Consider the following 27,188-nt stretch of genomic DNA (forward strand, 5'->3'; position numbering starts at 1 on the left):
GAGAGAGTAGGTCTGGGGGATGCGGGGATGTAGTTACTGTGTAGACCATTGACTGACTGGGACCAGTAGAGGGGTCTGTAGAGATTCCAGAGTCATGGTATCTGGCTTGAATTCCAGAGTTATAGCACCTAGACTTTGAACTATCTGTTGTTTAAAGTCAGTGACTCCTGTCTATTTCCTCTTCTCAGGGTGATCCATGCGTCCCTCTTTGGGTTCTCCTTGTTCCCTAGCTCCTCTTGGGCTGTGGATTGTAAATTAGGGATTGGGGGGGCAGAAGGGAGAGGATGGGGGATGAGAACATGAGGAAATGGAGGGTCGAGTTGGGGGAGGGATGGAGAGGGAGAACAATGAAAGAGATATCTTGATAGTGGGAGCCATTATGGGGTTAGAGAGAAGCCTAGTACTAGGGAAATTCCCAGGAATCCACAAGGATGACCTCAGCTAAGACTCCTAGGAATAGTGGAGAGGGTGCCTGAACTGGCCTTCTCCTGTAATCAGATTGGTGACTAACCTAAATGTTATCATAGAAACTTTGTCCAGAAGCTGATGGGAGCAGATGCAGAGATCCACAGCCAAGCACTGGGCTGAGCTCCGGGGTGTCCAGTCGAGGAGAAGAAGGAGGATTATAGAGCAGGGACTTCAGGATCATAATGGGGAAACCCACAGAGACAGCTGACCCGAGCCAGTGGGAGCTCAGGGACAGCTGGGGAGCCTGCATGGACCAACCAAACTAGGCCCTCTGCATGTGGGTGACAGTTGTGTGGTCTGTTTGTGGGGCCCCTGACAGTGGGACCAGGATCTGTCCCTGGTGTTTGAGCTGGCTTTTTGGAGCCCATTCTCTATGGTGGGATGCCTTGCTCAGCCTTGATGCAAGGGGAATGGGCTTGGTTCTGCCTCAACTCGATGTGCCAGGCTTTGTTGACTCCCATGAGAGGGGAGTAGATGGGAGAGGAGTGGGAAGAGGGGAGGGAGGGGGAACTGTGGTTGGTATATAAAATGAATTTTAAAAAATTTTTAAAAATTCAGGGTGATGTGGCCGTACGCAGAAGGCAGCCTCCAGAAATCACTTCTCTTAAGTCCACCATTGGGTCCTGAGGATTGAACTGGCGTCATCAGGCTTGATGACAAGTGTCTTTGCTCACTGAGCCATCACACTGGCCCAGAAATGAGTCCCACTTTAGAGTCCCTCGTGGAACAATCTCCTAGGTGATTTCTATGCCTAGATTTCCCCTCTGAATATTTGGACACAAAGCTGCTAAGATTGGGTTCTCTGGTGGTTACTGTGGACAGGCCTGCATGGGAAGCTCCTGCTCATCCCTCCTCATTCTTTATTCCTTGGCCCACATGGATTCAAACAGTCAAGAAGGACCTCCAGCATGAGGATGGGAGGGGCAGCTGCTCCCCAGAACAGGAAAGGGGCAATGTGGTGCCTCCATGGCCTATGATGCCGTCAGAGGAAACAGAGGCGGGGAGGCTGTGGGGTTATGAGAACCACAGAGTCTGCAGCTGGGAGCTGGAGCTCTGAGGAGCGACACCTGTGTCTACAAGGGGCTCAGATCCCCGGGCCTCACTCTCTGGCCCCGCGGTGCTGGTTAGGACGGCCTGCTCTGGTTTCCCCGAGAAGCAAAGGGCTCCTGCCCCAGTATTGTGGAAATGGCTGTCCACTAACAAGCCTAAGCGTCCCCCAGCTTACTCCGAACGCCTCTGGTGATCCTCCAGGCTGAGATCCAAACGTGCTGGTATCTACAATGACACCTTAATATCTGCAAAGGCCTGACCTGTCAAGCTGAAGTGTGAGAGTTGCCCAAGTACCCTCACCAAACTTCTGATGACAAACCTGTAAGTATGCTTGCTTTTTTTTTCTGGTAGACTTGGGACAAGTGAGAAAAAATGGTCTCCTCTGGGACTGGGAGTGAGCTTTATAGTCAGGCTCCAGGACGACATGTACCAAACGATCCGATCCGATCTCTTCTGCGAATGTGGCCAGCACCTGTTCATCCTCGGCCTCACTGCCACTGCCTGGGCCTCATCTTCCCCACTAGTTACCGCGCCTTATCCAAACCAGGAAGAGAAAGTCGCAGAGTCTTGGAGATGTGTCCAGCAAAGAGCAGGACCCTTATGGCCCAAGGGTCCAAAAGGTTGTGGCCCTGCTGAGCTAGAGTCAGGAAGTTAATCACCTCTAATCCTCCCTTCAGTCCATTGAAGTCAGTATTATGATCCTTCATCGCAAGAGATGCTATGAACTGCATGCATGCTTTGCTGCATGCTTTGCCTGAGGTTTCACAGCTGGTCTGAGTTAGTCACCCATGCTACCCATGGCAGGTGTAAAGCCAAGCACTTAACTTGAACCTCATACTCATGGGCAGCTGAAATGGAAGACTTTCCCTTGTAGTGAGTGAATCCCAGCCCTCGGGAGGCAGCAGAACCACCCCCTCACCAAGGCCGCCCAGTCCCCAGAGTTTGGGAGGAAGGGGCCATCCAGAGCCAGTCATGGGGCCCCAGCCTGCTTGGTGCTCCTGAGCTCTGCTGTGGACTCTGAGCTCCTGCAGAGAGGCAGCAGAGAGCTCTGTTTCTCCAGCTGATGGAACGGGGCTGCGGGACAGGTGGGCAGAGGAGTGGGGGCTGGCACAGAGGAGCGGTCCTCCCAGGCAAGAAATATGCCCACTGTGCTCCCACGCTAATCTGTGAGATTCCTTCCAACTTTAAACCCTTGGCAGTGCCCGGTACAGAAAACAAACTCAGTGAATGGCATTTGAATGGAACCAAAAAGATGAGATTATAGCCTGTCCTACTATAATCAATGAGACATCTGGAAAGGATTAGAGAGCCAGCCTTCCTCACTGAAACACTTAATAGAGTACTGGAAAATCAACATTTCTCTAGAAACCAAGAATGTGCTTAGTCTGAGGACAGCACACTGTGCAAACACTCTGCTCACTTTGGTTCGCTCTGTTGATGTGTGTTGAGAGCCTCACAATGCTGAGGGCAGGACATGGAACTGTAGGGTAATGGCAGATTGAACAAATATTCCAACCGAGCCTGCTGGCAGTCACAGGACTGTGAAGCAATGGACCAGTTGATCCCAAGAGTTTTGAGACAACCTAGGGAACACAGTCCTACAGTTCATAGTCTCATAAAAACAAAAACAAACAAACAAACAAAACAAAAACTTCCCAGGAACGCAACAGAGTAAGTGAAAAAGGAAGAGTTCCTGGAAGAATTTGGAATAGGATCTTCAGAACCAGGAAGGAAGTATGGCCCCAGGGCTGGCTTTCCAGAGCATTATCTACCATCCCCAAATGTTGAGTGTGGTTACCCCACTTCTCAGATGAGGAAAGGGGGACCAAGAGTGGAAGTGACCAGTGAGCCTTGCAAGTCACCACTGTGTCACATGGTCTGACAGACTCCGGCTGTTTGCACCAATAACTGTTCAGTGTCACCTCTGCTTGTGACTCCCATCCCAAGGCCTCTTGGCTCCCCCTTAGCTCCTCTCTAACCCTAGCCACGGTCCCTGGTATGGCTTAGAGATCAGTGTCTTGCCACTATCCCTGCTACCAGCTAGTAGAATGTGACCCCAGGCCTAAGGAGTGGTTCTCAGGCCACAGGAGGTCACAGGAGGATTAGCAAAGGCTAAAGATTCCTAGGAAACTTCCTGAGAAAATGTGGGGCCCAGACAATCCCAAAAAGAATAGAAAGGGCAGGGTAGCCCAGCAGAGGGAACACAAGAGAAAGGTCCGGAAGACTTGAATGGAGCCCAGCCACTGCCTAGGAAGAATGGAATACAGAGAAATCGCCTCTGTTTGCTGCGGCCTCAGCTGGTTTCTGTGTCAGTCAGTCCAACACTGTGATGGCGAGAGACTGGCTGTTGGGATGCTGCCGTTTCCATGGCCCTGATGGACAGGCCATTTTCCTGTGAGGGCCAGGTGTCAGGTCCTAGCGGGGATCATGGGCTGTGCCCCACGGCAGCAAGCACCCTTTTCAGGTCTCTTTCAGCAGTGTGCTCCTGAGAATCTGCTGAGGAATGATGGGAAGTTGGCCCAGCAGAGGGAAAAGCCTGCCCACAAGCTCCAACACCATCTCCTCTGATTCAGGCCAGGGACCTGTGTCCACACAAGCAGGTAAGTTACGTCTGTGGGGCCACCAGGCCCTTCCCAGGTCTAGGGACCTAGAGCTCATCACCTGTGGGTCTTTGGCCAACAACCCCAAACTTCAGTGAGAGCCATAACCACTCTTACTCTTGCCAGTGAGCCACAGGCTCCCAGCTTCTGCTGAACTTGCAATAGTGGTAAGAACATTAATGTGAGGGGCTGGAAGTGGAACTCGGGGTTAGAACCTGTGGCTCCATCCTCAGCACATGCACAAAAATGTGTTTGAAGTTGGGCATCATGCTAGCTACAACAATGCAAGCCTATACTTCCTTCATTTAGAAGCCAAGGAGAATTGTGGGTTTATGTATATAGCCTGGCTTACACTAAAAGAGCCCTCTTTAATTTCACAACGGGGGTGGGGTTTTGCCTTGTTTGGAAACTCCTCACAGAAACACCCAGACTGGTTTGACCAGATACTGCCTAAATGCTGTGTGGAGCCATGGTGGTCCAGAGAATTAACCACCACGGATGAGATCATCCACACCCAGAAGCACTGTTAGGAGGGGTGCCGGGAGTATTAATAAACTACACTAGAGACTGCAGACGGCTGAGCATCTGGACTTAGGCACAAACTGTTGTTCCTCGACCCCCAGATCCCTTAAAGTGGCAGTGTCTTTTCCTGTTCTGTACTCAAGCCCCTTCCTCCCTGCTACCAGCACTCTGACACCCTGGGCGCCCCCTCATCTACAGTGAGAGACCTGCAGGAAGAGCCCTGAAAACCACTCCGACAGCCCCTTTTTCCACTGAGTCAGAGGCAGGTGGCAGGCTGCTGAGTAATGCTGGTGCTTCTGAGGGTAATGACCACCCCTGGAAGATGTACCTGGCTCGGAGAACCTTTTCTTCCCTCCATATGGCCTCCAAGGAAGGGAAGGAAAAGTGAGGTCAGTGAATTAGTTTTCAACAGACACCTGCAGGCTCTGCAAGCTTAGGGAGGAGTTGCTAGACTGTGTGGGCTCATGTGAGGAAAGTGGAGGTCCTCTGCTTGCTGCCTGATGCCCCACCTCCAAACTGGACTTCATGTCCACTGAGTCCTCAGGGCCATTTCTAGGGTGGCCCACAGTGTCTTAGCCTCACTCTGGCTCCGTGATTCAGGCCAGTCACTCCTCCACTGGAGTCTTTGCCTCCCAGGAAGCTGGGGCCCTTCCTGAGAGGTGCAGCCGTCTCCCTTCCTCCCTAGCCTGGGCCTGTGAACAGTGTGGTATGGAATTGGAATATACCCCTCCCCTTGCTGAGTGCCACGTCAAGGCCTTGAGACCTTTCTGCAGAGTGGAGATGACCAGGCACACCGACGTCAGGGCAGTGGTAAGGTGATGGAGGAAGACCCCAGTAGGGCCCCATGTGTGGGGTACAGTCAGGGTTATCAGGACTCTCAGTCACATGCTCCCGTGGGGCACTGCCCTGTCGGCCTACAATAGCAGCCTCTGGTGGCACTTCTCAGGGCCAGCACAGGCCTTCGCTTGCTGCCCTGGACGTAGGCTACTGGGAGTCCAGCCTGTGCCTGTGTGCAGTGCTCTTGGGTTTACAGAGCCTGTTCACAGGGGCATCTCTCCAGGGGCCTGACATAGGAGTAATAGGGACACCAGAGTCAGGTGTGTGGCTAGCCTCAGCTCACAGACCCTGCTTTCTGTCTGCTCACCGCACATCACTGCTGGTGCTAGCTCTGCCCTTCTTCCTGGGACCCCAGGCTGAGCTATTAGCCTTCCTGAGTTTCCTCCCAGCCCCGCCCTCAGAGCTGTGTGGCCCCACCACCCCTTTCAGAGGCCCACTCAGATACACGTTGATAGGGGCTTCTAGCTGCTGTGGGTTTTTGTTTTGTTTTGTCATGGGGCCAGGGATGGAACCCGGGGCCTTGCACATTCTAGGCAAATGCAGCTCTGTTAAGCTATGTCCCCAGCCCTGTAGGTGTTCAGTTTCCCAGTTGTGGAGTCCTTCATCAAGGCCTCTGTAGAAGTTATACATATAGGGAGGCACGGCCAGGAGCCTGGTCCTCTAGCCACATACACTGAAGGCCCTCATTGGAACCCCCAAAGCTATGTGGGCTCTTCCAGGTTCTGTAGAGCCTGCTGGGAGCATTTCAGACTCTGGGGCTACCCCCCCCCCCACACACACACACACTTCAGGGTACCTGTGGGAAAGGTGAATGAGGGGAGCCAGACCAAGGCAAGAATCTACTGACTCACACCTTGAAGAAGCACTGACCAAGGGGGCAAATGTGTTTATCCCTCTGTCTAGAGAGAAGCAATGTCACAGCAGTGGCCCTGGGCAGTTTTCCAGCAGGTGCGCAGGCTGGACTGTCTTTGAGACTTGGGGAGCCGCTGACCATCGTCTCAGAGTAAGTCTACACACTGGGTCCTGAGGTGGCACTGTGGGAGAGGGTCCTTCCACTGCCAGCAGGAAGGCCCGGGCCACTTTAAAAAGGCTCCCATGTGACTATATCTCTGGGTGGTTTTGTGGCAGCCTGACACTCACAGGGAGAAAGGGAGTGGGGTCAGGCCTTGGAACAAGAACCACGGATCATTTGCCACCTGCTAGGCAAGGAGGGGCCTGGATTGGCTGGTGTGGGGATTCTGGGAAATAAGTAGAAAGGGTGCTACAAGCTCCACTTGGAGAAGCCCCTGCAGATGCCAAATGAAGGTGGTCCTCCGTGATCTCTCCACAGGGATGGAGATTGGTGGACAGTCATATCGGAAGTCTCGGGGAGAGAGTATCACATCCCCAGTGTGTATGTGGCTAAAGTCTCCCATGGGTGAGTACCCAGCCCAGTCCCACCTTGAGGACCTTCCTATACTCTTCCCACAGCGTCCTCTTTATGCATAGCTACAGACTGAACAGAGCCTGGGCCCTGGCCTTCAGAGGAGCAGACAACTGTTATGTCTTGTTCAGCTTGGCCCATGAGATTTGAGAGCCCAGAGAAGGCCCTGTAGAGGAGGTGTTGTGGTGTGGGCCTTTGGAAGGTGGCCAGGATCAGGTGTAGAGAACCTTGAAGGGGACATGTAGGAGACAGGCAGAGTCTATAGGGTCATCCTGAAGGAGACATGTAGGAGACAGGCATAGTCTATAAGGTCATCCTGAAGGGGACATGTAGGAGACAGGCATAGTCTATAAGGTCATCCTGAAGGGGACATGTAGGAGACAGGCATAGTCTATAAGGTCATCCTGAAGGGGACATGTAGGAGACAGGCATAGTCTATAAGGTCATCCTGAAGGGGACATGTAGGAGACAGGCATAGTCTATAAGGTCATCCTGAAGGAGACATGTAGGAGACAGGCATAGTCTATAAGGTCATCCTGAAGGGGACATGTAGGAGACAGGCAGAGTCTATAAGTCATCCTGAAGGGGACATGTAGGAGACAGGCATAGTCTATAAGTCATCCTGAAGCGGGAAATCAAGGGGCACTTCTTGCAAGGGTGAGTGGATCAGCAGTGGAGCTGGAGGACTGGGCAGTGATGACACAGGCTGGGGCAACCTGTGCTGCCCTGCCCCGCCCTCCCCCCACAGTCCCTCCTCCATCCCATTACCTCCCAGACACTTGGTAATGAAGTCTCCAGGCAAAGAAAGTCTGCCCATGCCTTCATAGGGCTGTTTCCCCAAAGTCTCTGGAGTCAGGACCCTGAGAGCAACTCTCGGAGGGATCTCTGAGCCTCTGAGGCCTGCTCTTCACAGTACAGAAGGCAAGGGAAGCCCAGAGGGCAAGGGAGGGAAGAGCTTGTCAAGATCAGGCAGAGGCGGATTAAATCCTTTTAAAAGAAGAATTCTACTAAAGCCCACAAGCTTAACCTGTTCCTCTCCTTGCTCCCCCAGATGGCTGTACGAGGGCCTGAGCCGGGAGAGAGCTGAGGAACTACTCTTGCTGCCTGGGAACCCCGGAGGGTCCTTCCTCATCAGAGAGAGCCAGAGCAGGAGAGGTGGGTAAACTCAGCCCCCACCAGACACCTCTCCAGAGTGAGGCTCAGGATAGAGGACACGCTGTCGCCACTCCGAAAGGTCAGCGGAGGTTGTCCAGTCAGGCTCTGACTGTGAAAGGCCCTGAGGTGAAGTCAGGCTGTGAGGGCAAAGGAAACACAACTGACTTGGAACAATCAACGGGAGACTTTTTTTTGGAGTGGGTACCTGGGCTTGGAGTTGAGTCACGGTGCTTTCATGAGGGTCCTTGGACAACAGAGCAAAGTTGGTCTTAGTCTATATTTTGACAACTAGGACTGCTGGGCCTTTAATCCCAGCACTCAGAGGCAGGCAAATCTCTGTGAGTTTGAGGTCAGCCTGGTCTACATAGCAAGTTCCAGAATAGCCAGGGCTGTTACATAGAGAAACCCTGTCTTGAAAAACAAAACAAACCCCAAACAAACAAAAAAACCACCTGGGATTTACTCTGACCAGCAGTGGTAATCCTTCTTTACAAGGCAGAACATGAGAGGATCTCTTGTCAGATGTTCATCACAAGCCATGCACCCGAGAAAGACTTCAAGGGTTAAAAATACAGAGTCTGCTAGTGACAGTCTAGGGAGGAGTCACTGCAGTGCAGTGCAGACAGACCTGTGTCTGTCCCGACTGAGCTTACTGCATGGACTGTCTGTTGGGGGTCCTTGCTCTGCACCTCTACCCTGCATGCATTTCCCTCTAGAGCTTCCTAGTTAACCTCCCCCCAGCCCCTCGTGCTAATTTCCAAGAAACATCAACCCCCTCACCCTCATAAACACCACTGACTGCTGCGGGTGGTGGTGGGGCACCTGGCTCCAGTGTGGCAGCTGCACAGGAAACCTCAGTGGTGGTGACTGGGACAGGAGCTCTGCAGACCTACCAATTGTGAGCTAGAAAAGCCACAGGAAGTGCTCAGGGCTTAGCCACTCCACCCCACCTCTGACCTGGTGCAGTCCCAAGAGCATAGTGACCACCCCTTGTGTCATTATCCCTCCCTCTTGATTAAGAGGGAGCTATCACAAGGAAAATTCATGGAGAAGCCAAGAGGATCTGTGAAGATCTTCAAAGACTTGGAAGGATCCACAGGAATTCTAGGACCAGCGTCCCTGTCACCAGCACCTAGTGGGGGTCACTCAGGAAACAACCCTCATCAGAAACAGAAGACCCCGTGTTAGGGCACTGTGGTGCATGCCAGTAATCCCAGCACTTGGGAGATAGATCCCAGAGGAGCAAGCGTTCAGTCACATTCAGTCCTAAGTTCGAGGCTCAGCATCCATGTAAAATGTCTGGCCCAGTGGTGTATGCTTGTAATCTCGGTGCTGGGGATGCAGGACAGGAGGATCCCTGGGGCTTGCTAGCTTATACATACAGAACAAACAGAAACTTCCCATGCTAACCTTGTAGAATGGTTGTCTCTCCAAGGCTTCCTTTGGACAGCACTGCTGAAGGGCATACCCTACCCAGCCTGGGAAAAGATCACTTTAGTTCACTGCTTACAGACCCACGGGTCTCTGTCCAGGGATGCACAGACGTGTCTGCAGGCCGGCTACCCCACACCCAGCATGCCAAGCCTGAGGCTGGGCCTGAACATCCTCTTCTCTTACACTGCAGGCCTGGGGAGCTGGCTTGGAGACCTAGATCTTAACTGCACATTGGAATCACCCCAGAGGAGCCTGTTACATGAATGCCTGCACTCCAGGCTTGAGCTTCCGATTTAATTGGTCAGGGGTGTGTCCTAGGATCTGGAATCTGAAAGGGTGTCATTGGGTGAGACCCTCTCACCAGACAGGGCATGTTTGTAGCGAAGTAGAGCAAGAAATCCCCAGCATGTGCTGGAGTTGGCGGTGCTAGGGCGCAGTCAGACTTGTTTCAGATACTTAAGTATATCCTGGGTGACTGTGAAATTTGATACTAAGTTCTAGGGTCCTGAATGATGTCATAGAGTGTGACTCTCTGAAGCTCAGGGGTCATTGGGATGCTCTGGACTTGGTAACGGTGCTGGTTTTGCCACTACAGACATACTAGGGGTGTGCTTTCAAAGTGACAGAGGAAAACCCCGAAGGAAGTAATAGAGAAGCCATGTTGCCTGCCGATCACGGGGAGAGAGGGAGACTTTTACTTATATTCTGTGCATTTTGTCACATATGACATCGTAACCACTGACTGGGTGACATTGGGATCACCTTTTCTCCTGTTTTTCTGCAGTACTGGGTATAAACCCAAAGCCTTAGATACTTTTGGAGACAGGGCTTTACTAAGTTGTTCAGACTGGCTTTGAATTCATTCTGTAGCGTGGGCAGGTCTTATGATCCTTCTGTCTCCACCTGAGTGGTATCACAGGCTTCGGCCATTGTACCTGCTTCCAGGGTCAACATGGACCTAGAGTCCAGTGTAGCTCTGAGGTGGGGATTCCAGAGGAGTGGAGCCTGTGTGTGCACCAAGGAAAGCCTGCAGCCCTGAGCACTTAAGAATACCCTCTCAGCCACCCTCCACACCTCCTCAGAGTTCCTCTAACTTACTTGACTATGCTGTAGGCCTGGGGAGAGCCAGGCTTGAGTATTGCTCTATGAAGGAGGTCCTAATCACTACACAGGTCACAGGACTGCTCCGGAGAGCTGTCCCGGGATTAAGGACAGGTTCCAACAAGCAGCAGTCCCTCACTCTCCGGCTGTCACCCTGTGCCCTCTTTGTGTTGGATTCAGTGAGGGGGATGAGTGAGCAAGATGTGGCTGCTCCCCTTGGGCTCAGCTCTGCTCACTCTCTGGTGGCCAACACTTCCCCAGTGGTGGCTGAGTCACATTTTCCACACTGTGGCTCCCAGTCTCCAGCTGCAGATGGGAGGACCTAGGGCTCAGCATCTCTTAGGCCATTGGCTCCTTTGTGACCTCAGTGGAGGAAGTGCAGGCAGGGTCTGACAGGTATTTCCCCCAGGTAGATCCTGATGGCATCTCTTCTCCCAGCACCACTAGAATGCCCAATCCCAGAAGTTCTGGGCATGAATACCTAAGCCTGCTAGAGAGCATCCAGGACCATCTACACTGCCTTTGGTCTGGTAGGTCATCCTCTAGGTCCTCTGTGTCCTCTAGCTCAACTGCCTACCAGGTACTCATTTTTTCCATTCTACTTCCTGGCACATTACCCCACAGCCTGGAAGCCACACACCCCCCACATCTCCCCTGGGCAAATATACACTCATCCTTCATGGTCCAAGCCATGGTCACCTCCCCAGGCTGCCCGTCTTCCTCAAAGCTCCCACAGCATCTTGAACTGGTTTCTTGCAACAAAGTTGAAAGCTGTGCTCTGAGAACAATGGAGCTCATTGTCCATTGAGGACCATCAAGGACAACCCCTGCGAGGAGATGGCCGGACAGATAGCTCCTATCATCCCTACATCTCCGTCTGGGCCTGTGCAGTGTCTGGCATCGTAGTAGGGGCTCGAATGTTTGTTGGAGAAATGAATGAGTCTGCCTAAGTAGGCAGATAGAGAGCTGGAGTAAACTGTCTTCCAGACAGGAAGGAGAGAGCCATGTTTAATACCAGGCTGCCAGACAGGCCTAGACTTGCCTCACACACCACCAGCTCCCTCATCCATGCAGGCGGACGGGCTTGTGTGCACTAAGCAAGGGTTGTGCTCCTGAAGGGCTCTCTAGACCCGTGGCCAGTAGGGGGCAAATGCTCAGTGTGTGTTTTCTACAAGAAATCCAAGGGCAGTAAGTCTTCAAGTGGCTCACTAATTCTAGCACTGGGAGGCTTCTGGGCCTAAGCCAGCAGAACTGGAGCAGGTTCAAGGAGAGGCCGGATTCTGCGAAGCCTTTCAAAGGTGATGCGGACTTTGATTCTAAGTGTGATAGGGAGGGCTCCAAGGAGGAGTGACCTACTACTGTTGTGACAAACTGGAAGTGGGAAGCTACACAGGAAGCAACCACAAGCTCTGTCTGGTTGGGATGTGGTCAGAGTCCAGGTGTGCTCTGAACGTAGCCAGTAGGGCTTTCCGCTGCTGGCAGAGGAAGAGGTTGATCTCGGCCCCTGATGTCAGAGGTTTCTGCTGACAGTCACCTGGCCTAGCTGCTTAGGCCTGTGGCAAGGTAATGTGGTCAAAGAGCGTGGAGAAAAGCTGCTCACTTTGTGGCAGCCATGGAACAGAAAAGCTTGCTGGGAAAAGGCTGAGCCCTCATGATCTCATCACCTCCCAAAGGCCCCAGCTCTGAATACTGCTGCCAGGAGCCATGCCTTCACTCCAGGGCTCTGTGAAGGCATTTCAGATCCAAATCAAGACAGTGGGAGAGGAAGCAGTCAGTGACTCCGAAGTCTGGGGCTTAGTGATGGGTGGGTGGGTGGATGGATGGATGGATGGATGAGTGGATGGATGGGTGGGTGGGTGAATGGATGGATGGGTGGATGGATGGATGAGTGAATGGATGGGTGGGTGGATGGATGGATGGATGGGTGGGTGAGTGGGTGGGTGGATGGATGGATGGATGAATGGTTGGGTGAGTGGATGAAGGCTGTCTATGAAAATGGGAAGATAGCAGGAGGATAAATCAGAACCATTCCTCAGGTTTCCTTCTTTAAGGGAAGGTGTGCATCTTGCAGGTAGAATGTTCTGCATAGGATGTCTTAGGGTTTCTATTGCTTTGAAGAGATACTATGACCACAGCAACTCTTATAAAGGAAAACATTTAATTGGGGCTGGTTAACAGGTTCAGAGGTTTGGTCCATTACTGTCATGGTGGACTGCATGGCAGCACACAGGCAGTCATGGTGCTGGAAAGGGGGCTGAGAGTTCTACAACTGGGTTGGTGGGCAGCAGGAAGAGAGACTCTGGGCCTGGCTTGAGCATTTGAAACCCCAAAACCCACCCCCAGTGATACACTTCCTCCAATGAGGCCGCATGTACCCTAACAAGGTAAAACCTCTTGATAGTGCCACTCCCTAATGACCAAGCATTCAAATATATGAGCCTGTGGGGGCCATTTCTATTCAAACTACCACAAAGGAACAGCAGGGACACAGGGCCAGAATACAGAATATAATGGGTGCTTGCTGCATGCCAAACATGGTTCACTACCTGAATGCTCAGAGCTGTTGAGATATGGATAATCACTAGCCCCCTTCACACCGTGTGGCTAGGTGTGCCTTAGCAACAGGGCTGGTGGGCATGGGTGGCACAGGTCCTACTGAGTGTGGCTGTATGAGAACCAGGCAGCCTGCATTATGAAACAGATGCCTTGGAACCGAAAGAGTGCAGCAGTTGCTTAGGACTGGCATAAGTTTTATTTTATTTTTGAGACAGGCTCATTATGTAGCCCTGACTAGCCTGGGATGGTTACCAGGCTGGCCTTGAGCAACTGCCTCTCTTCAAAACCTTGCTGTGTAAGTGTCCCTGTGCAAAGCCCTTCACTGTGCTGAACTTTACTGAATGTACACACGGACTTCTGCTGCTCATCCTTTTGTTTTTTGTTTTTGAGACAGTCTCACACTGCTGAGGTTGGCCTCCAACTCACCATGTAACCGAGATGCTGGGATTATACTCTCTGCTACACAATCAGCATTGCATTCTATAAAGCTCCACACTTTGTGTGAGGGAGGGGACTACCTCACACCAAGTGGTGTGCACCCTAGGTCAATGCTTTAGCACTGAGCTACATCCTCTGCACTTTATTGTAGAGCTCCAATGGGGTTTGTGAATATGGCGTCTATTGGTAGCAATGTTGTCTCTCTCCCCTGTGTATGAGATGGGACTGCTGGGTTTGAAGGAAGAACTCAACACCAAATTGTTTCCAAGGTGGTTTTCTCTCTGTGACCATGCTGACATCTACAAGACACATTTTCACATTCTAATCCTTGAGTCTTTATACAGTCAATATTAAGGTTCACTGACACCTTACCCATCCTGAGGACCACAGAATCCTATCTATAACAACCAATCCTCTTTGTCCTGCGTTTGACCCCAATACTTCCTTGAAGGCTGGGCTGTGGCCATTATTTATTCCTTCTTCCAACCTGGGCGGGGCTGGGTCTCCAGCAGGGCCTCAGATCCATCACTGGATCCTTTCTTCCTCAGGCTGCTATTCCCTGTCCATCCGACTCAGTCGCCCAGCATCTTGGGACCGGATCAGACACTATAGGATACAGCGCCTCGACAATGGCTGGCTGTACATCTCACCACGCCTCACCTTCCCCTCACTCCAGGCCCTGGTGGATCATTACTCAGGTGTGACATCCTTCATTTTTTTTCTTCCACAGTAGACTGGATGAAGGTCCTAGGTCATCAGTTGTGCCCTTAGAACCTTGACCTGCTGGGGCTATCTAGGCAGAAGAGGCATGCCCTCCATCTATACCCATGCAGCCCTGAGATGTGGTGAGAACTGTCTCTATCCTATGCTGACAAGAACTGACTAGAAGCCAACTGTGAGTTTGGCCAAAATCTCACTGCCACAGTGGTGGTTCCAAATCAAAGTCCCCTACAGCAGAGTTCTCATCACACGAACCAGATCGTGCTGTTCCTGGGTGCAATTCAATCTTGAGCATTTCTGGTGCCTGCCCTGTAACCAGGTGTTAAGGAGATAAGGAAAACCTCACTGGGCATGGTGGCACATGCCTTTAATCCCTGAACTTGGGAGGAAGAGTCAGGTGGATCTCTTGAGTTTGAGGTCAGCCTGGTCTACTGACTGAGTTTCAGAACAGCCAGGGCTACATGGAGAAACTGTCTCAAAACAACAAAGTCAGTAACAACAAACAACAAAGGTGGCTCCCCACAGCAGGCCTGAGAGGCCACAGGCTGACCATTCAGCTTGCTTTCCTCAGCTTTACACTGAACTCAGTATCACATGACTTAGCCCCAGACGGACTTTACACCTCAGCTGTCGTGAGACTTCACTTTCCATTACGTTTTGGTGACCACGTTCCTAATGTGCTAATGTTAGTGTTCTAATGGCAGAGAACACTGCCAGGGCAGGTATCACATCAAGGGCTTGCGTCTCTTCCATAGAGCTGGCAGATGACATCTGCTGTGTGCTAAAGGAGCCCTGTGTCCTGCAGAAGCTTGGTCCACTACCTGGCAAAGATATACCTCTACCTGTGACTGTGCGGACGGCATCACTCAACTGGAAAGAGCTGGATAGGTAAGGGGAGTCCTGGAAACGTGAAGGCAGAACAAAATGTGGATTCACAACCCAGAATGGGCTCGTTACATCCAGGGACACCTTCTAGAGCCCAGAACAGGCTTGAGCAGTGGTAAGGACAAGGCAGTGGTAATAGTAGGGAAAAAGCAGGCATGGACCCCTGGGCAGCCGGGGGGGGGGGGGAAGGAAGGTTAGAGTGCGTGGGTGAATAGAATCCTGAGTAGGGAGGTCAAGATGGAGTTAGATCAGCTAATAAATGAGGAGCCAGGCTGGGCAATGGTGGCGCACACCTTTAATCCCAGCATGGGTGGCAGAGGCCAGCATGGGAGGCAGAGGCAGGTGGATCTCTGTGAGTTCAAGGAGAGCCTGGTCTACAGAGAGACTGCAAGGACAGGCTCCAAAGCTACACAGAGAAACCCTGTCTCAAAAAAAGGAAAAAAAAAAAAAAAAGAGGAGCGGAGTTTGTCAGTAGGAGTACCGTGGTGCTGTCCTAAGGGTGGTGAACTGTGTGGCAAGCACAGAAGTGGCTCCCTTACCCGCCTTCCCCCATCCACAGCAGCTTGTTGTTGGAAGCGCCTGCAAGTGGGGAGGCATCTCTTCTCAGTGAAGGGCTCCGAGAATCCCTCAGTTCCTACATCAGCCTCACCGAGGATAACTCCTTGGACAATGTCTAGTCCAAACAGAAGTCAAAGGGGAACCAAGGCTGTTTCGCCCAGGACCCCAATCTGGTCAAACCTGACGAAGCACCCTAGAGGCAAGGCTGGGACGCAGGCACATCCAGGGTCCCACACGGACCTTCTGCTCCTTCCTCTCAAGTTGTAAGTCATTATCTTCCTCCCAAGGCCTCAACCCTGCCTACAATTTCTAGTTCACGTGCATCGCAAGACAGAGCCAGGCCTCTACAGAGCAAATTACTTCTGAGGTTTGACGTTCCTAAGAAGGATGTCCATTATGAATGCTAATCAGCCCGACAAAAAGGCAGAGATCATCACTAGCATAAGAAGAGAAAAAATATTAGGGAAATTTACAAGACTCATTAAGAATGCAAACACATCTCAGACGGTAGGATGGCTCAAAGCAAAGACAAAGGCAGAGCACCTGGTGGCTTAACACAGCAGCCACCATCTTACCCCCAAGCAGAGCAAGACCAACAATTTAGATCTTCCCATGATCCCTCAAAAGTCCCTTCACAGCCAAACTCTCAGATCTCTACTTCATTCAGTGTTCATCCAAACACAGCCCAGCCATACACTAGTCCTGCCATCTGGTGGCCAAACACAATATGACACCTTTTAAGTCTGACATTGTAGATTAATCATCTATCTCAGTGCTGGGCCAGAACATCAGGTAGCAGACCCTCTTCCGCAATGTTAAAGCCAAGGCAATAACCCTCACCAACTCCAGCCCCTTGTTTCCCTGACAGTCAGAAAGAGAGGCCTGACTGAAGGGGCTATGGGAGCAGAGAGAGAGGAGGAGGAAAGCTGGGGCTCTGTCTGACACTCTCCCTAGGTTCTGAGGGTGCCAGTGGGGAATTAAGCAAGGCTTTAGTTTACCAAGCATGCCAACACTTTCAGTTAGACTTGTTTATTCAAGTATCTGAAAACACTCTACAGTGGAAACTTTAGACGGCTGCCCATACTGCGCTATGGATCACGCACATGGTGTTTTCAGAAGACTTGAGATGCCACTGATAGTTTAAAAACTGTACACCTGACAGAGAACTAAGGAAGACAATTTAATGTTTCATCCGGATCCAGAGGCGCATCAGATTAAACAGCAGCTCCACTTGGCAAACAGCTGTTACATGATGGTATCCAAGAAAATGGTTGGCGATGGACAAATTCAGAAATGTTTCCCCAAAGGCAGATGGTTCTTTGAAAAGTTTCACAACCCTTGCAGAAAACACCAATGCCCAACACGCTGATTCTAAGTCCAAAAGACATGGGTCTTCTCAGTTCCACGTGGCAGGAGTGCCCCAACAAGCATGTATCTGTGCTGTAATAAAAGGGTCCTTCGGGCTGGACAGAAGAGATGGGAGCAGACGCCATCAGTCATAGTGGATGGCAGTGTAAAAGATGATCCAAATGACCTAGAAGAGACACAAGCAAGTTTTGTGTTGTCACCTGGATCAATATAGCAGCAACCCCCCACCCAATGAAAAAGGCAGTGTATAATTCTGAGGTCTTTAGGATTTCATAAAGAGTATCATTAATCCCAAAACATTACACCAAAGAGAAGGCCTATTCCCGTGGTCACTTGTCATTTCCCATCTCTCCCTCCCCCCAGCTACCGGCAATCACCAACCTACTTTCTGTCTCCATGGCCCTATATATTCTGGACATTTCACTAAGTGGAATCACGTGGCCTTTTATGTCTAGGTTCTTCCACTTAGCACCTATACTGCAGTACCACAGAAAGTATGTTTTTCTGTATGAATATAAAACATTTTACACTCCAGATAACAGACATGTGAGTGGTTTAATTTTTCCTACTAGGAATAATGCGTATACTTAATATTCATGTATTTATCTATATTTTTGGTTTTCTTCTTTCTTTTAGAGACAAGGTCTCTCTATGTAGTCCAGTCTGAATTCAAATTTATAATCCACCATGCTGGTATTTATAGTTGTGAATGACTACACCCAGCTCCACAAATATATATTAAAACATTTCCCAGTTTCTAATATGTAGTTGATAGTAGGCCCTGGATTTACATAAGTGTACAGCACCCCAGGCCACATCTTTTAGAGGATCTCCTCGATGTGCCACTAAGGGAGCAGTAGCCCAACTATACAGTCAACTAAGTGTGCTCCCTGAATGACAAACAGCTCATAATGAACAGAAGCTGCTGTAGAACTTCCAGCTACACATACCATGAACAAGGCAAATGATGTCATGAACCCTTCCTTGGTGAGCTCCCATGTGCCACCATATTCTTCCTCGTCAATCTGTAGGTAGTTGCTGAAGTAGAGATACAGGACTCCCGCATTGATCAGGCAGAACCTGGAGTGGGGAAAGCACCAAACACAAAGCATAAGATCTGAAGCTGCACGCTCTCCCAGCTGGTAGGGCACTGAGTTCCAGTTTATTCTTTGCTTATGCGTATTGTTGTCTCCCCACCCAGGCAAGGGATGACCTGGAGAGAAAAGCTCCAAGCTTAGGAAAACAGGCTCAATTTGTTTACTTCATCGTTATGAGAGTATGTATAAGTTTCTCCAGAGGAACCTCAACTCCCTCATCCGTAAAATGGGGGGGGCGGGGGCTTGGCTAGCTATTATGGTGGGAGGGTGAACAGAATACACACAAATGTCTAGACCTTCAGTGGAGTTTCCCACCTAGCTGGAGATTTAAGGAACAACTACTTTTAGTCAAATGCATGTGATAAAATCTCTAAAGCATGGGGCAGGGGTCTCAGTGACAGAGTACTTGTCTCGCATACACAAGGCTTTGGGTTCCATTTCCAACAATGTCCAATTCTTCAATCTACTTTTTTTTTGTTTTTGTTTTGAGATAGGGTCTCACTATGTAGCCTTGGCAGGTCTGAACTCCAGACCAGGCTGGCCTCAAGCCCACAAGAGATCTGCCTGCCTCTATCTCCCAGGTGCTAGGATTAAAGTCATATGCCACTACACCCAGACCACTCTCCAATTTAAAGTACATAGAATTTCTTAGCCTCCTTGAAGAAATCAGAACAGCTGCAATGCTCCCCAAACAGGAACTACACCAGCCATGAGCCTCAGCAAAGCTTCAACTGAGTGTTGGCCAGGGGAAAGACATATATTTAATTACTTTATAGCCTGATAAAGCAAGCAACAGTACTGTTTCTCTCTGTGTAATTCCTAAAAGGCCATTCGTGATCTTCTGCTGCTTGTTACTGACTCAATGAACTGGTGAACACAACACCCTTGCCTTTGGCTTACCATCTATTAGGTGGCCCAGAACAGCAATGTGGAATGGAGTTGAAACTTTTATGACCCTCTACCCCAGTCCTGAGTCCTATGATGTACGAGCTGATGTAGCACATGAGCAGAAAGACGAGGGGCGGCAGGAGCGGGATGCAGAGATTGTTTCCAGAGTGAAACACAGACTGGTGACCTAAGGAAGTACACTGGTACTTGGTGGAATTAATGGTATCCTAGAGGCTTCATGAGTCAGGTTTGTGGGTTTCTTTTTTTTTTTTTTAATTTTTTCATGATTTATTTATCTTTATTTTATGTGCATTGGTGTGAAGGTGTCAGATTCCCTGGAACTGGATTTTCAGACAGTTGTGAGCTGCCATGTGGGTGCTGGGAATTGAACCCGGGTCCTCTGGAAGAGCAGCCACTGCTCTTAACCGCTGAGCCATTTCTCCAGCCCCTGTGGGTTTCTCAATAAGTAGAAGTAATAGGAGTGGGGAAGTCTGATTTACACTTCAGGTTTCAGGATTTAAGAGCAAACATATCTTGGGGATGAGCATGTCGTAAGGGGAAATTAGTGCTCAGGCTGTTTACACCCAATGGACTGGGTGTGCAACAAACAGTTCTTGGATTTCACAGGAAACATAGTTGTTGAGTATGTTGCAGCCACATCCTTATCGCCTGCCAGAAACATTTCGCCAAATCTTTTGGTTCTAACTGAAGACTACCAATGGAAGCTGGGGCGGATACTGGAAGGACCAGATAATAAGCTGACGCTGGGCGTGGTCGCTCACGTCTGCAATCCAGCACTTGGAAGGCTGAGGCAAGAAGGACTGCTGGAAGTTCAAGGCCAGCCTGGACAGATAGATGCACAAGCAGACAAAACATCCACACACATTAAAAAAATAACGTTCGGAGGTAGAGGGTGGCAGAGGAGACAAGAGGACGGACACACTTAAAACAAAAAAAAAAAAACAAAAGAAAATCAAACTCAAACCAACCCACAATGACAATAAGCAGAGGTGGAGAAGGACCACGGAGTCAGGAAGTGGGGGTGACAAGAAGAAAAGGCTGACATAGGCACTACCTTTCCGAAGCAATACCTGATGTAGACAGAAGGCACAGGAATAAAGGTATTTAAATCTAATCTTAGGTGAGGTCAGAGGCAGGGTCAAGAAAGGACTAGAAGGGCCTCACACTGACTAAGCTTCAAGGATGAGTTTCTATTATATAAATTAGGGACAAACGTTACACAGCAAAGATGTCAACGGATTAACGTGGTAGACTAGGGTAACAAAATGAATATGAAAGAGGTTGAGTCCCAAATAGAGGCCAGCCTAGGCTACATAGCAAGATCTCAAAAAAAAAAACGGTTGGCATGCACATGCAAATCCAGCGTTTGAGAGGTAGAAACAAGATTAAGGGTTCAAGGTCATTCCAGTATTTGGGAGGAGGTATCTGCAGGAGTCCAAAGTCAGTCTGGGTAATACAGTGAGACCCTGTCCCAGTAATAGGGCCAAGCCTGTCAATCAGAGTTCAATCAGTGAGGCCATTAGGTGGAGAGAAATGACTCCCTTGAGCTGTCCTCTCACTTCTACATGGGTGTCCCCCTTCATACATACAAAATACACGCATGTAATATATACAAGTAAACGAAAACACCAGTTTTTAAAAAGTTAAACATTAGCTGTGCACATATGGACTATGTGCTAAGCTGAGAGACCCAGAGATGGGTCGTCAATGCAAAGCCTTAGTACACAAAATAACTGTCAGTCATTCTTGGGCAAATCACAAATAAGGAAACAGGAGAAGTTTTATGGTAACTGATGCTGAGGGCCACAACAGGATGAAATAAAGACGGGACTTGGACAGAGGGCAGCCAAACAGTTTCTGGAGAGAGGAGGGAATTCACTAGAAATGAGCACTAGGAAGTCATGCCTCAAGCAAGGGAAGTTGGGGATGGGTCATGGAAAAATAAACAAAGTTCTCGGCCTTTCCAACAGCAGGTGGAAAGTGCTAACCCAAAAGAGGGTAGGGTTTGTCCAGAGTGAAAAATTGGCTGTGCTGACAGTGTGGGACTGAATCCCAGAAACAGCAACCATGGAATAGAGGCAGCACACACTGGGTGAGCCAGTCCAAAGTGCACTCATTTCTTGTTCTTTCAGCCACATTTTACCACTTTTTATAAATCTAATCACGTAACTATAATGGTGAGCTGACTCGTGGAATGCCCGATGAACAGAAGTCTGCACTTAGCAATTTACTTACATCATCCATTTAATTCACCTGTCAGTCACTCCCCTGTCGCTATTTTACTGATGAGAAGACTGATCTTAGGTAAGCCCGAGATTATACAGTTTCAAAGAAACATATCTAAAGAACTTGAACTAGTTTTCTATGAAGTGGTTGTTTGTTGTTGTTGTTTTTCGAGACAGGATCTCTCTCTGTAGTCTTAGCTGTTCTTGACTGTCCTGGAACTCACTCTGTAGACCAGGCTGGCTTCTGCCTCCTGAGTGCTGGGATTAAAGGCATGCACGATCACTGCCTGTGATTTTTTTAAAGGCAGTCTGTACACAGTAAGAAGAGTAATGAACTATGCTGGTATTTGCTAGATCACTCCCAGACTGGATGATCTCAGAGAAATCCTTTCAGAATGCTACAAAAGGGCCAGGAATAGTGGCACACGCCTTTTTTTAGTCCTAGCACTAGAAGTAGAAACAGATCTCTGTGAATTCAAGATTAGCCTGGTCTACAAAGTGAGTTCCAGGACAGCCAGAGCTGCAAAGTTAACACCCTCATCTCAAAAACAGAAATCACAACACAATCTTACAGGAGGGCCACAGTGAACAAAGGCATTTGTAGCCAAGTCCAGCCTGGCACAAGCTCCACCACAAGAATCCACACGGTGAAAGGTGAGAACCAACCCTTGTAAGCAGTTCTCTGGCTGCCATACATATGGCCACGAAAAGCGTAATTAAAAACTTTTTTTAGGAGCTGGAGAGATAGCTCAGCAGTTAACAAGAGCACTGGTTGCTCTTCCGGAGGCCCCAGGTTCAATTCCCAGCACCCACATGACAGCTCACAACTGTCTTTAACTCCCATTCCAGGGCATCCTCACACAGACAAAACATGCACATAAAATAAAAATAAATCTAAAAAACAAAATTTAAAAAAATGTTTTAATGGGCTGGAGAGATGGCTCAGTGGTTAAGAGCATTGCCTGCTCTTCCAAAGGTCCTGAGTTCAATTCTCAGCAACCACATGGTGGCTCACAACCATCTGGTGGCCTCTTCTGGCCTTCAGGCATACATATAGACAGAATATTGTATACACAATAAATAAATAATTAAAAAAATATTTTAAGGGCTGTGGTAATAATAGCTCAGTGGTTAAGAGCTCTGGTTCTCCAAACATGAGAACCTGAGTTCAAATCCCTACCACTCACATGAAGAGCCCAGTCATGGCAACATATGCCTGTTATCCCAGTATTGGGGGGTGCAGACAGGCAGACTAACCTGGACAGTGAGACTATGTAACAAGGCAACACTGCACAAATAGAGGACGACCCCAGCATCCTGTTCCGGCCTCTGAATGTACACGCATGGCACACCATGTGCACGAACCAAACACCAAAGGGGGAAATCCCGAAAGACTAACAGGCGCAGAAGCTCTGAAGTCGCACGGCCCCTTCCCCACACTGGTGGCCTTGCAATTACTCTGATCTTTAGGACAAGTTCCTATTCCTCTGCCATTATTCTTATCTGCCTTCTTCTTGGCTCACCTCGAGGTGACTAGCATTCTGTCTTTATACCTCATCCTACCTAGGAAGAGCTGTATGAACCCAAGGTCTGATATCCCATCACCCCCATCAGTCTTACACGTCCAGTCTATTAAGACCAGACACAGCAAAATGGGTGGTGGTGGCGCTCACCTTTAATCTCAGCACTCGGGAGGCAGAGGCAGTCGGGTCTCTGTGAGTTTGAGGTCTGCCTGGTCTACAGAGCGAGTTCCAGGACAGCCAGGACTGTTACACAGGGAAACCCTGTCCCGAGAAACAAAGAATAAACAACAATAACAAAGATGATACACAGCATGAACTTTTAATGGTTTCCTTGTACAGTGTGTTGCTCAGTATAAAAAATGTAGAAAACCTTTTAGTTAAGAGGCACTGGATAGTAAGTAGTTCATCCTTGCTCAGTTTTTGTGTGGTTTCAGTTATCTACCATCACCATGGACAAATGAGAAGTTCCAGAAATAAACATGTCTGTACCATGTAAGTGAAAGGCCTAATTTTCAACTACAGGCTGCTCCAGGCAGTGTGTGAAATCTCACGCTGCCCTGCTTCACCACACCACCCCTCCCCTCCGTCCAGCACCCTTGTGCTCCCTACCTCTCAGTAACAGCAGGGGCTTGGTTATCAGACTGTAACAGTATCAGGGCTTGTGCTCAAACAACCCTGGCTTTACTTAGTAATGGCTTCAAAACTGGAGAATAGTGAGGCCAGCAACCTGGATATACCATAAAAGCCATGAAGTACTTTCTTCAAACATTTGACATTATCACTAGCAGGAGTAGCATAAAACAGTTAGGTATTTTGAAAGAGGAAAGGACCATGTAATTTTATTATAACATATTGATAAAATTATTTTATTAGTTACCATTGTTAATCTCTCAATGTTAATTTGAAAAAAAAAATTTTGTTAGTTTCCTTTTTTGAGACAGGGTTTCTCTGTAGTTTTGGAGCCTGTCCTGGAACTCACTCTGTAGACCAGGCTGGCCTTGAACTCAGAGATCCGACTGCCTCTGTCTCCTGAGTGCTGGGTTTAAAGGTGTGTGCCACCACCACTCACCACTGTCTTGTTGTGCATGATCTTATCAGAGTGGACGCGTAAAACTGGGACTAAGGGCATGCACCACCACTGCCTACAATGTTTTTTGTTTTTTTTTTTTGAGACAGTCTTATTCCGTATCCCTTACTGACTGGCCAGGAACTCACTATGTAGCCCAGTTGGCCTAACTCATAGAGAGCCTCCTGTCTCAGCCTCCTAGGCACAAAGATTACAGTTATGCATGCACCATTGTGCCAAGCTCCTCATTTAGAACTTGAACTTTCTAAGAGCTCTATGTAACTGGCTGAGGGTATCCACTGAGGGTTTTAAAATAGATCTGTCAGCAGGAGAGATTACTATATATTTCTTTTGGGTTAGTACTGTCCAATCTGGTTCTGAAACATACTCACTTCTCACTCTCTAAAGAAACTGGTAAGAAACACCGTTGGTCCTCGAACAGCCAGCACGGCTTTCCACTGGCAGGGGTGAGACACAGGAGTGCTCACTTGTATTCCCGGGTAAAAAGAGACCAGGCAAGTCTCCTCACTTGCACAAGAGCTTGCTCACAGTTCCTACTTAGGAGTTTTAAGTTTTTCAAATGCAGTTTCATGGGCACAGGCTTTTTTTCAGTAACGCGCTAACCTGAACCATGCATGAGCAGGGTCACAAGGCTGTTGCCATTGGCCAGGAGTAAAGTAAAACATGCAAGGCCAAACCTCCTACTTGGGGTGGGGGTGAAGGTGGTACTTTTAAAGCGCAGGCACCTGAGAGCAATTCCTGCTCAAAGCCAAGAGCTATACATCAACAAAATACAAAGCATAAAAAAATGGTCATCAACACAAAGGTCCTCTACTTCCTAAACTACCACAGGCACCAAGATCAGGCCACAATTACGAATATTTGCTGCCCACAGTAGTACATTGCAAGGAGTCACATTAGACCCACGAATGCACAGACTGGCCCAGATTCAGGACAGCAGCCTGCCGTGAGATGCTCCTGGGCCTGAGAGCTAACGAACACTGCCCCAGGCCTAGGAGTGCTAATGTTGACTTTGCTTCAGCAGTCAGATGTACACGGTGCCAGTCATAAGGAAAATGGAGTCTCCATCTGAAAAGAAACCAAGAGTCAAGCGTGTTGACGCATGCCTGTAAGCATCAACAGCACCTGGGAAGTTGGGCAAGAGGATCAGGCGTTCAAGTGACAACCTGAGCTACATGAGACCTTGTCCCTTACCAAAATAAAAATAGGAATGAGGGTCCTGAGCACAGCTGCTTACGAGGCTGAGGCAGGAGAACTACCAAGTGCTAAGCTCCAGAGCAAGATCCCACTTCAGACAAAACTACAAGAGTGTGAGATATCCAAGACTTACCCTGCTATTCCCAAGAAGCCTCGCAAGGGCAAAATGCCCCAAATGACACCCAAGACCACAGCAATGATCTGTCGGAACCAGTAGATCACATCTAAAAATTCATCCTATAAAAGAGACACAATGTATGCATTATCTGGAGTGGCTGCCACAGAACAGCTATAGGTAAAGAAACGAAAGTTTATTAAATAGATCCTTTTCTTTTTTCCCAAGACAGTCTCACTATGTAGCCCTGGTTGGCCTGGAATCTGCTAGGTAAATCGGGCTTTGGCTGTGGCGTGCTGGACTAAAGACATGTCACACTACAAACCAGCTTAGTATGTGATTCTTTTTTGATTTGTTCACTTTATTTGGTATGTATGATGTTTTGCCTGAATATATGCATGTGCTCCACATATGTGTCTGCAGTCCATGGACGCTGGATGGAGAAGGGCCTTGAATTCCTTGGAACTGGAGTTGCAGATCACTGTGAACCACCATGTGGGTGCTGGGAATCAAACCCAGGTTCTCTGCCCAAGTAAGCAGTACTCTAAACCTCTGAGCCATCTCTCTAGCCCCCCTGTATGTGGTTCTGTCATGAGTTCTACTAAGGTGTGGTGAAAGACAATGTATTTAGACATTAGGAGATTAGAGGAAACCATTACTTCTTTAGAAGAGGCTGCAAGAAGGCAGGGATGGTGGGCACTGTGTTCCTGGGCACTGGTAACCCTTCGCTTACCAGGCAAGTCCTAGGCAGTCTGGGGCGGGGGGGGGGGGCTATTAGCCTCACTACCCCCCTTCTGTGCCACCCAGGAAGGAAAGCACGGTGGTGTGGGGAGTGCGGAGTGCTTCAGGCGTGTGCACAAAGAGCACTGGTGGTTTGTGAACTGCCCTGGACTCCAAACACCAGTCCTTGGGCCAGAGAAGAAGAAGCAGAAGGAAAAAAATGACACAGCAGATCATAAAGACACTGCAGGTTTTGCAAGAGCTGGGCAGGGCTGGGGGCAGGCCAAGGGCACCTTCAGGAAGTGCTTCCCATCCCCCGCCCCCGGAACTGAAGGAAAGTCCAACTTCAGTAGTTCAAACAACAGAAGGATTCCAAATACAACATTCTTTACAAACTATCTGGAATCTGCAGGATGACAGTCTTCGAGATCACAGAATGGAGCAAACGTGGGAAGCGTCCACGCTCAGATCCTCTGAAGGTGACCAGCGAGAGCATCGTGAAGTTCCCAACCACTTCTTACCCACGTCTAGCTACACTTCTTAACACACACCCTCCTAAGGTGGTCTGAGACCCGGCTCTCACGGGGCATCTCGTCTTTTTCACCCAATCGAGGAGTGATTGTACCACCCCTCCCAATGTGCAGACTTAAACCCACTTCGGGGATTCCGCACCCGGCACGCTCGCAATCTTCAGAAGCTCTCACTACTCCGGATCCCGCGGGGCAAACGGCGGAGGACGACGTGGCTCCCCTCGCTCCGGCCCGCACTTCTGCATTCTCGCCACCCGCTCCCCGCTCCCACGGCCGCGCCCGGCCAGGATGAGGGACACCCCGGGCCCGTTCTCCTGAGCCCGCACCCTCACCCTCGCCGGGCCTTCCGCACCTTGTCGTCCCAGGCCGCGTCGCTCCGCAGCACTTTGCTCCACACGGACACCTTGAGGGCCCCGTTGGCCAGCTGCGGCTGAGGCGGCTCCTCTTTCCGCCGCCCGCCGCTCATCCTCCCGTCGCGCCGCCCGAGCCGGGCCTGGGGCGCGCGGGCCGAGCCAAAAGGAGTCGGGTCTGGGATGGTGGGTCTCAGCGCGCGGGGCGGCGGGGGCGGCGGCGGCGGCGGCGATCTAAGCTATGAGCTCCCGACGCACGCCGAGGAGCCTCTCGCTCTGCCAAGCCGCCGGCTCGCTAGCTCCACGGAGCAGGCGCCGCG

General features: G+C 49.8%; 2 protein-coding genes across 6 annotated transcripts; one reads left to right on the forward strand and one right to left on the reverse strand.

Annotated features, from left to right (window-relative positions):
* The first annotated feature begins 1,478 nt into the window (after positions 1-1,478).
* On the forward strand, positions 1,479-17,654 carry Sla2 (Src like adaptor 2). 3 transcript variants are annotated; one of them, XM_048431632.3, is made up of 8 exons: positions 1,480-1,839; positions 3,983-4,118; positions 6,381-6,480; positions 6,808-6,894; positions 7,952-8,055; positions 14,133-14,282; positions 15,060-15,192; positions 15,752-17,654. In XM_048431632.3, the coding sequence occupies exons 2-8, from the start codon at positions 4,022-4,024 to the stop codon at positions 15,864-15,866; spliced, it is 786 nt and encodes a 261-aa protein (XP_048287589.1). In that variant the 5' UTR covers positions 1,480-1,839; positions 3,983-4,021; the 3' UTR covers positions 15,867-17,654. The 3 variants fall into 3 exon arrangements, with proteins under 3 accessions (XP_048287590.1, XP_048287589.1, XP_048287588.1); XM_048431631.3 differs by having other exon boundaries at positions 1,483-1,839; positions 15,749-17,654; XM_048431633.3 differs by lacking the exon at positions 14,133-14,282 and having other exon boundaries at positions 1,479-1,839; positions 15,749-17,654.
* Rab5if (RAB5 interacting factor) lies at positions 16,915-27,153 on the reverse strand. 3 transcript variants are annotated; one of them, XM_085697136.1, is made up of 4 exons: positions 26,871-27,140; positions 25,287-25,390; positions 18,066-18,195; positions 16,915-17,281 (listed from the first exon to the last, which is right to left on the reverse strand). In XM_085697136.1, exons 1-4 carry the CDS (start codon positions 26,982-26,984, stop codon positions 17,240-17,242), a joined length of 390 nt encoding a protein of 129 aa, XP_085553262.1. In that variant the 5' UTR covers positions 26,985-27,140; the 3' UTR covers positions 16,915-17,239. The 3 variants fall into 3 exon arrangements, 2 of the variants coding, with proteins under 2 accessions (XP_085553262.1, XP_085553263.1); XR_015004283.2 differs by lacking the exons at positions 16,915-17,281; positions 18,066-18,195 and adding exons at positions 19,343-23,130; positions 24,328-25,024 and having other exon boundaries at positions 26,871-27,153; XM_085697137.2 differs by lacking the exons at positions 16,915-17,281; positions 18,066-18,195 and adding an exon at positions 23,173-25,024 and having other exon boundaries at positions 26,871-27,153.
* Positions 27,154-27,188: the final 35 nt, after the last annotated feature.

The sequence above is a fragment of the Myodes glareolus genome, chromosome 10 (genome assembly GCF_982192425.1).
Source record: "Myodes glareolus chromosome 10, mMyoGla1.1, whole genome shotgun sequence".
Taxonomy (NCBI): Eukaryota; Metazoa; Chordata; class Mammalia; order Rodentia; family Cricetidae; genus Myodes; species Myodes glareolus.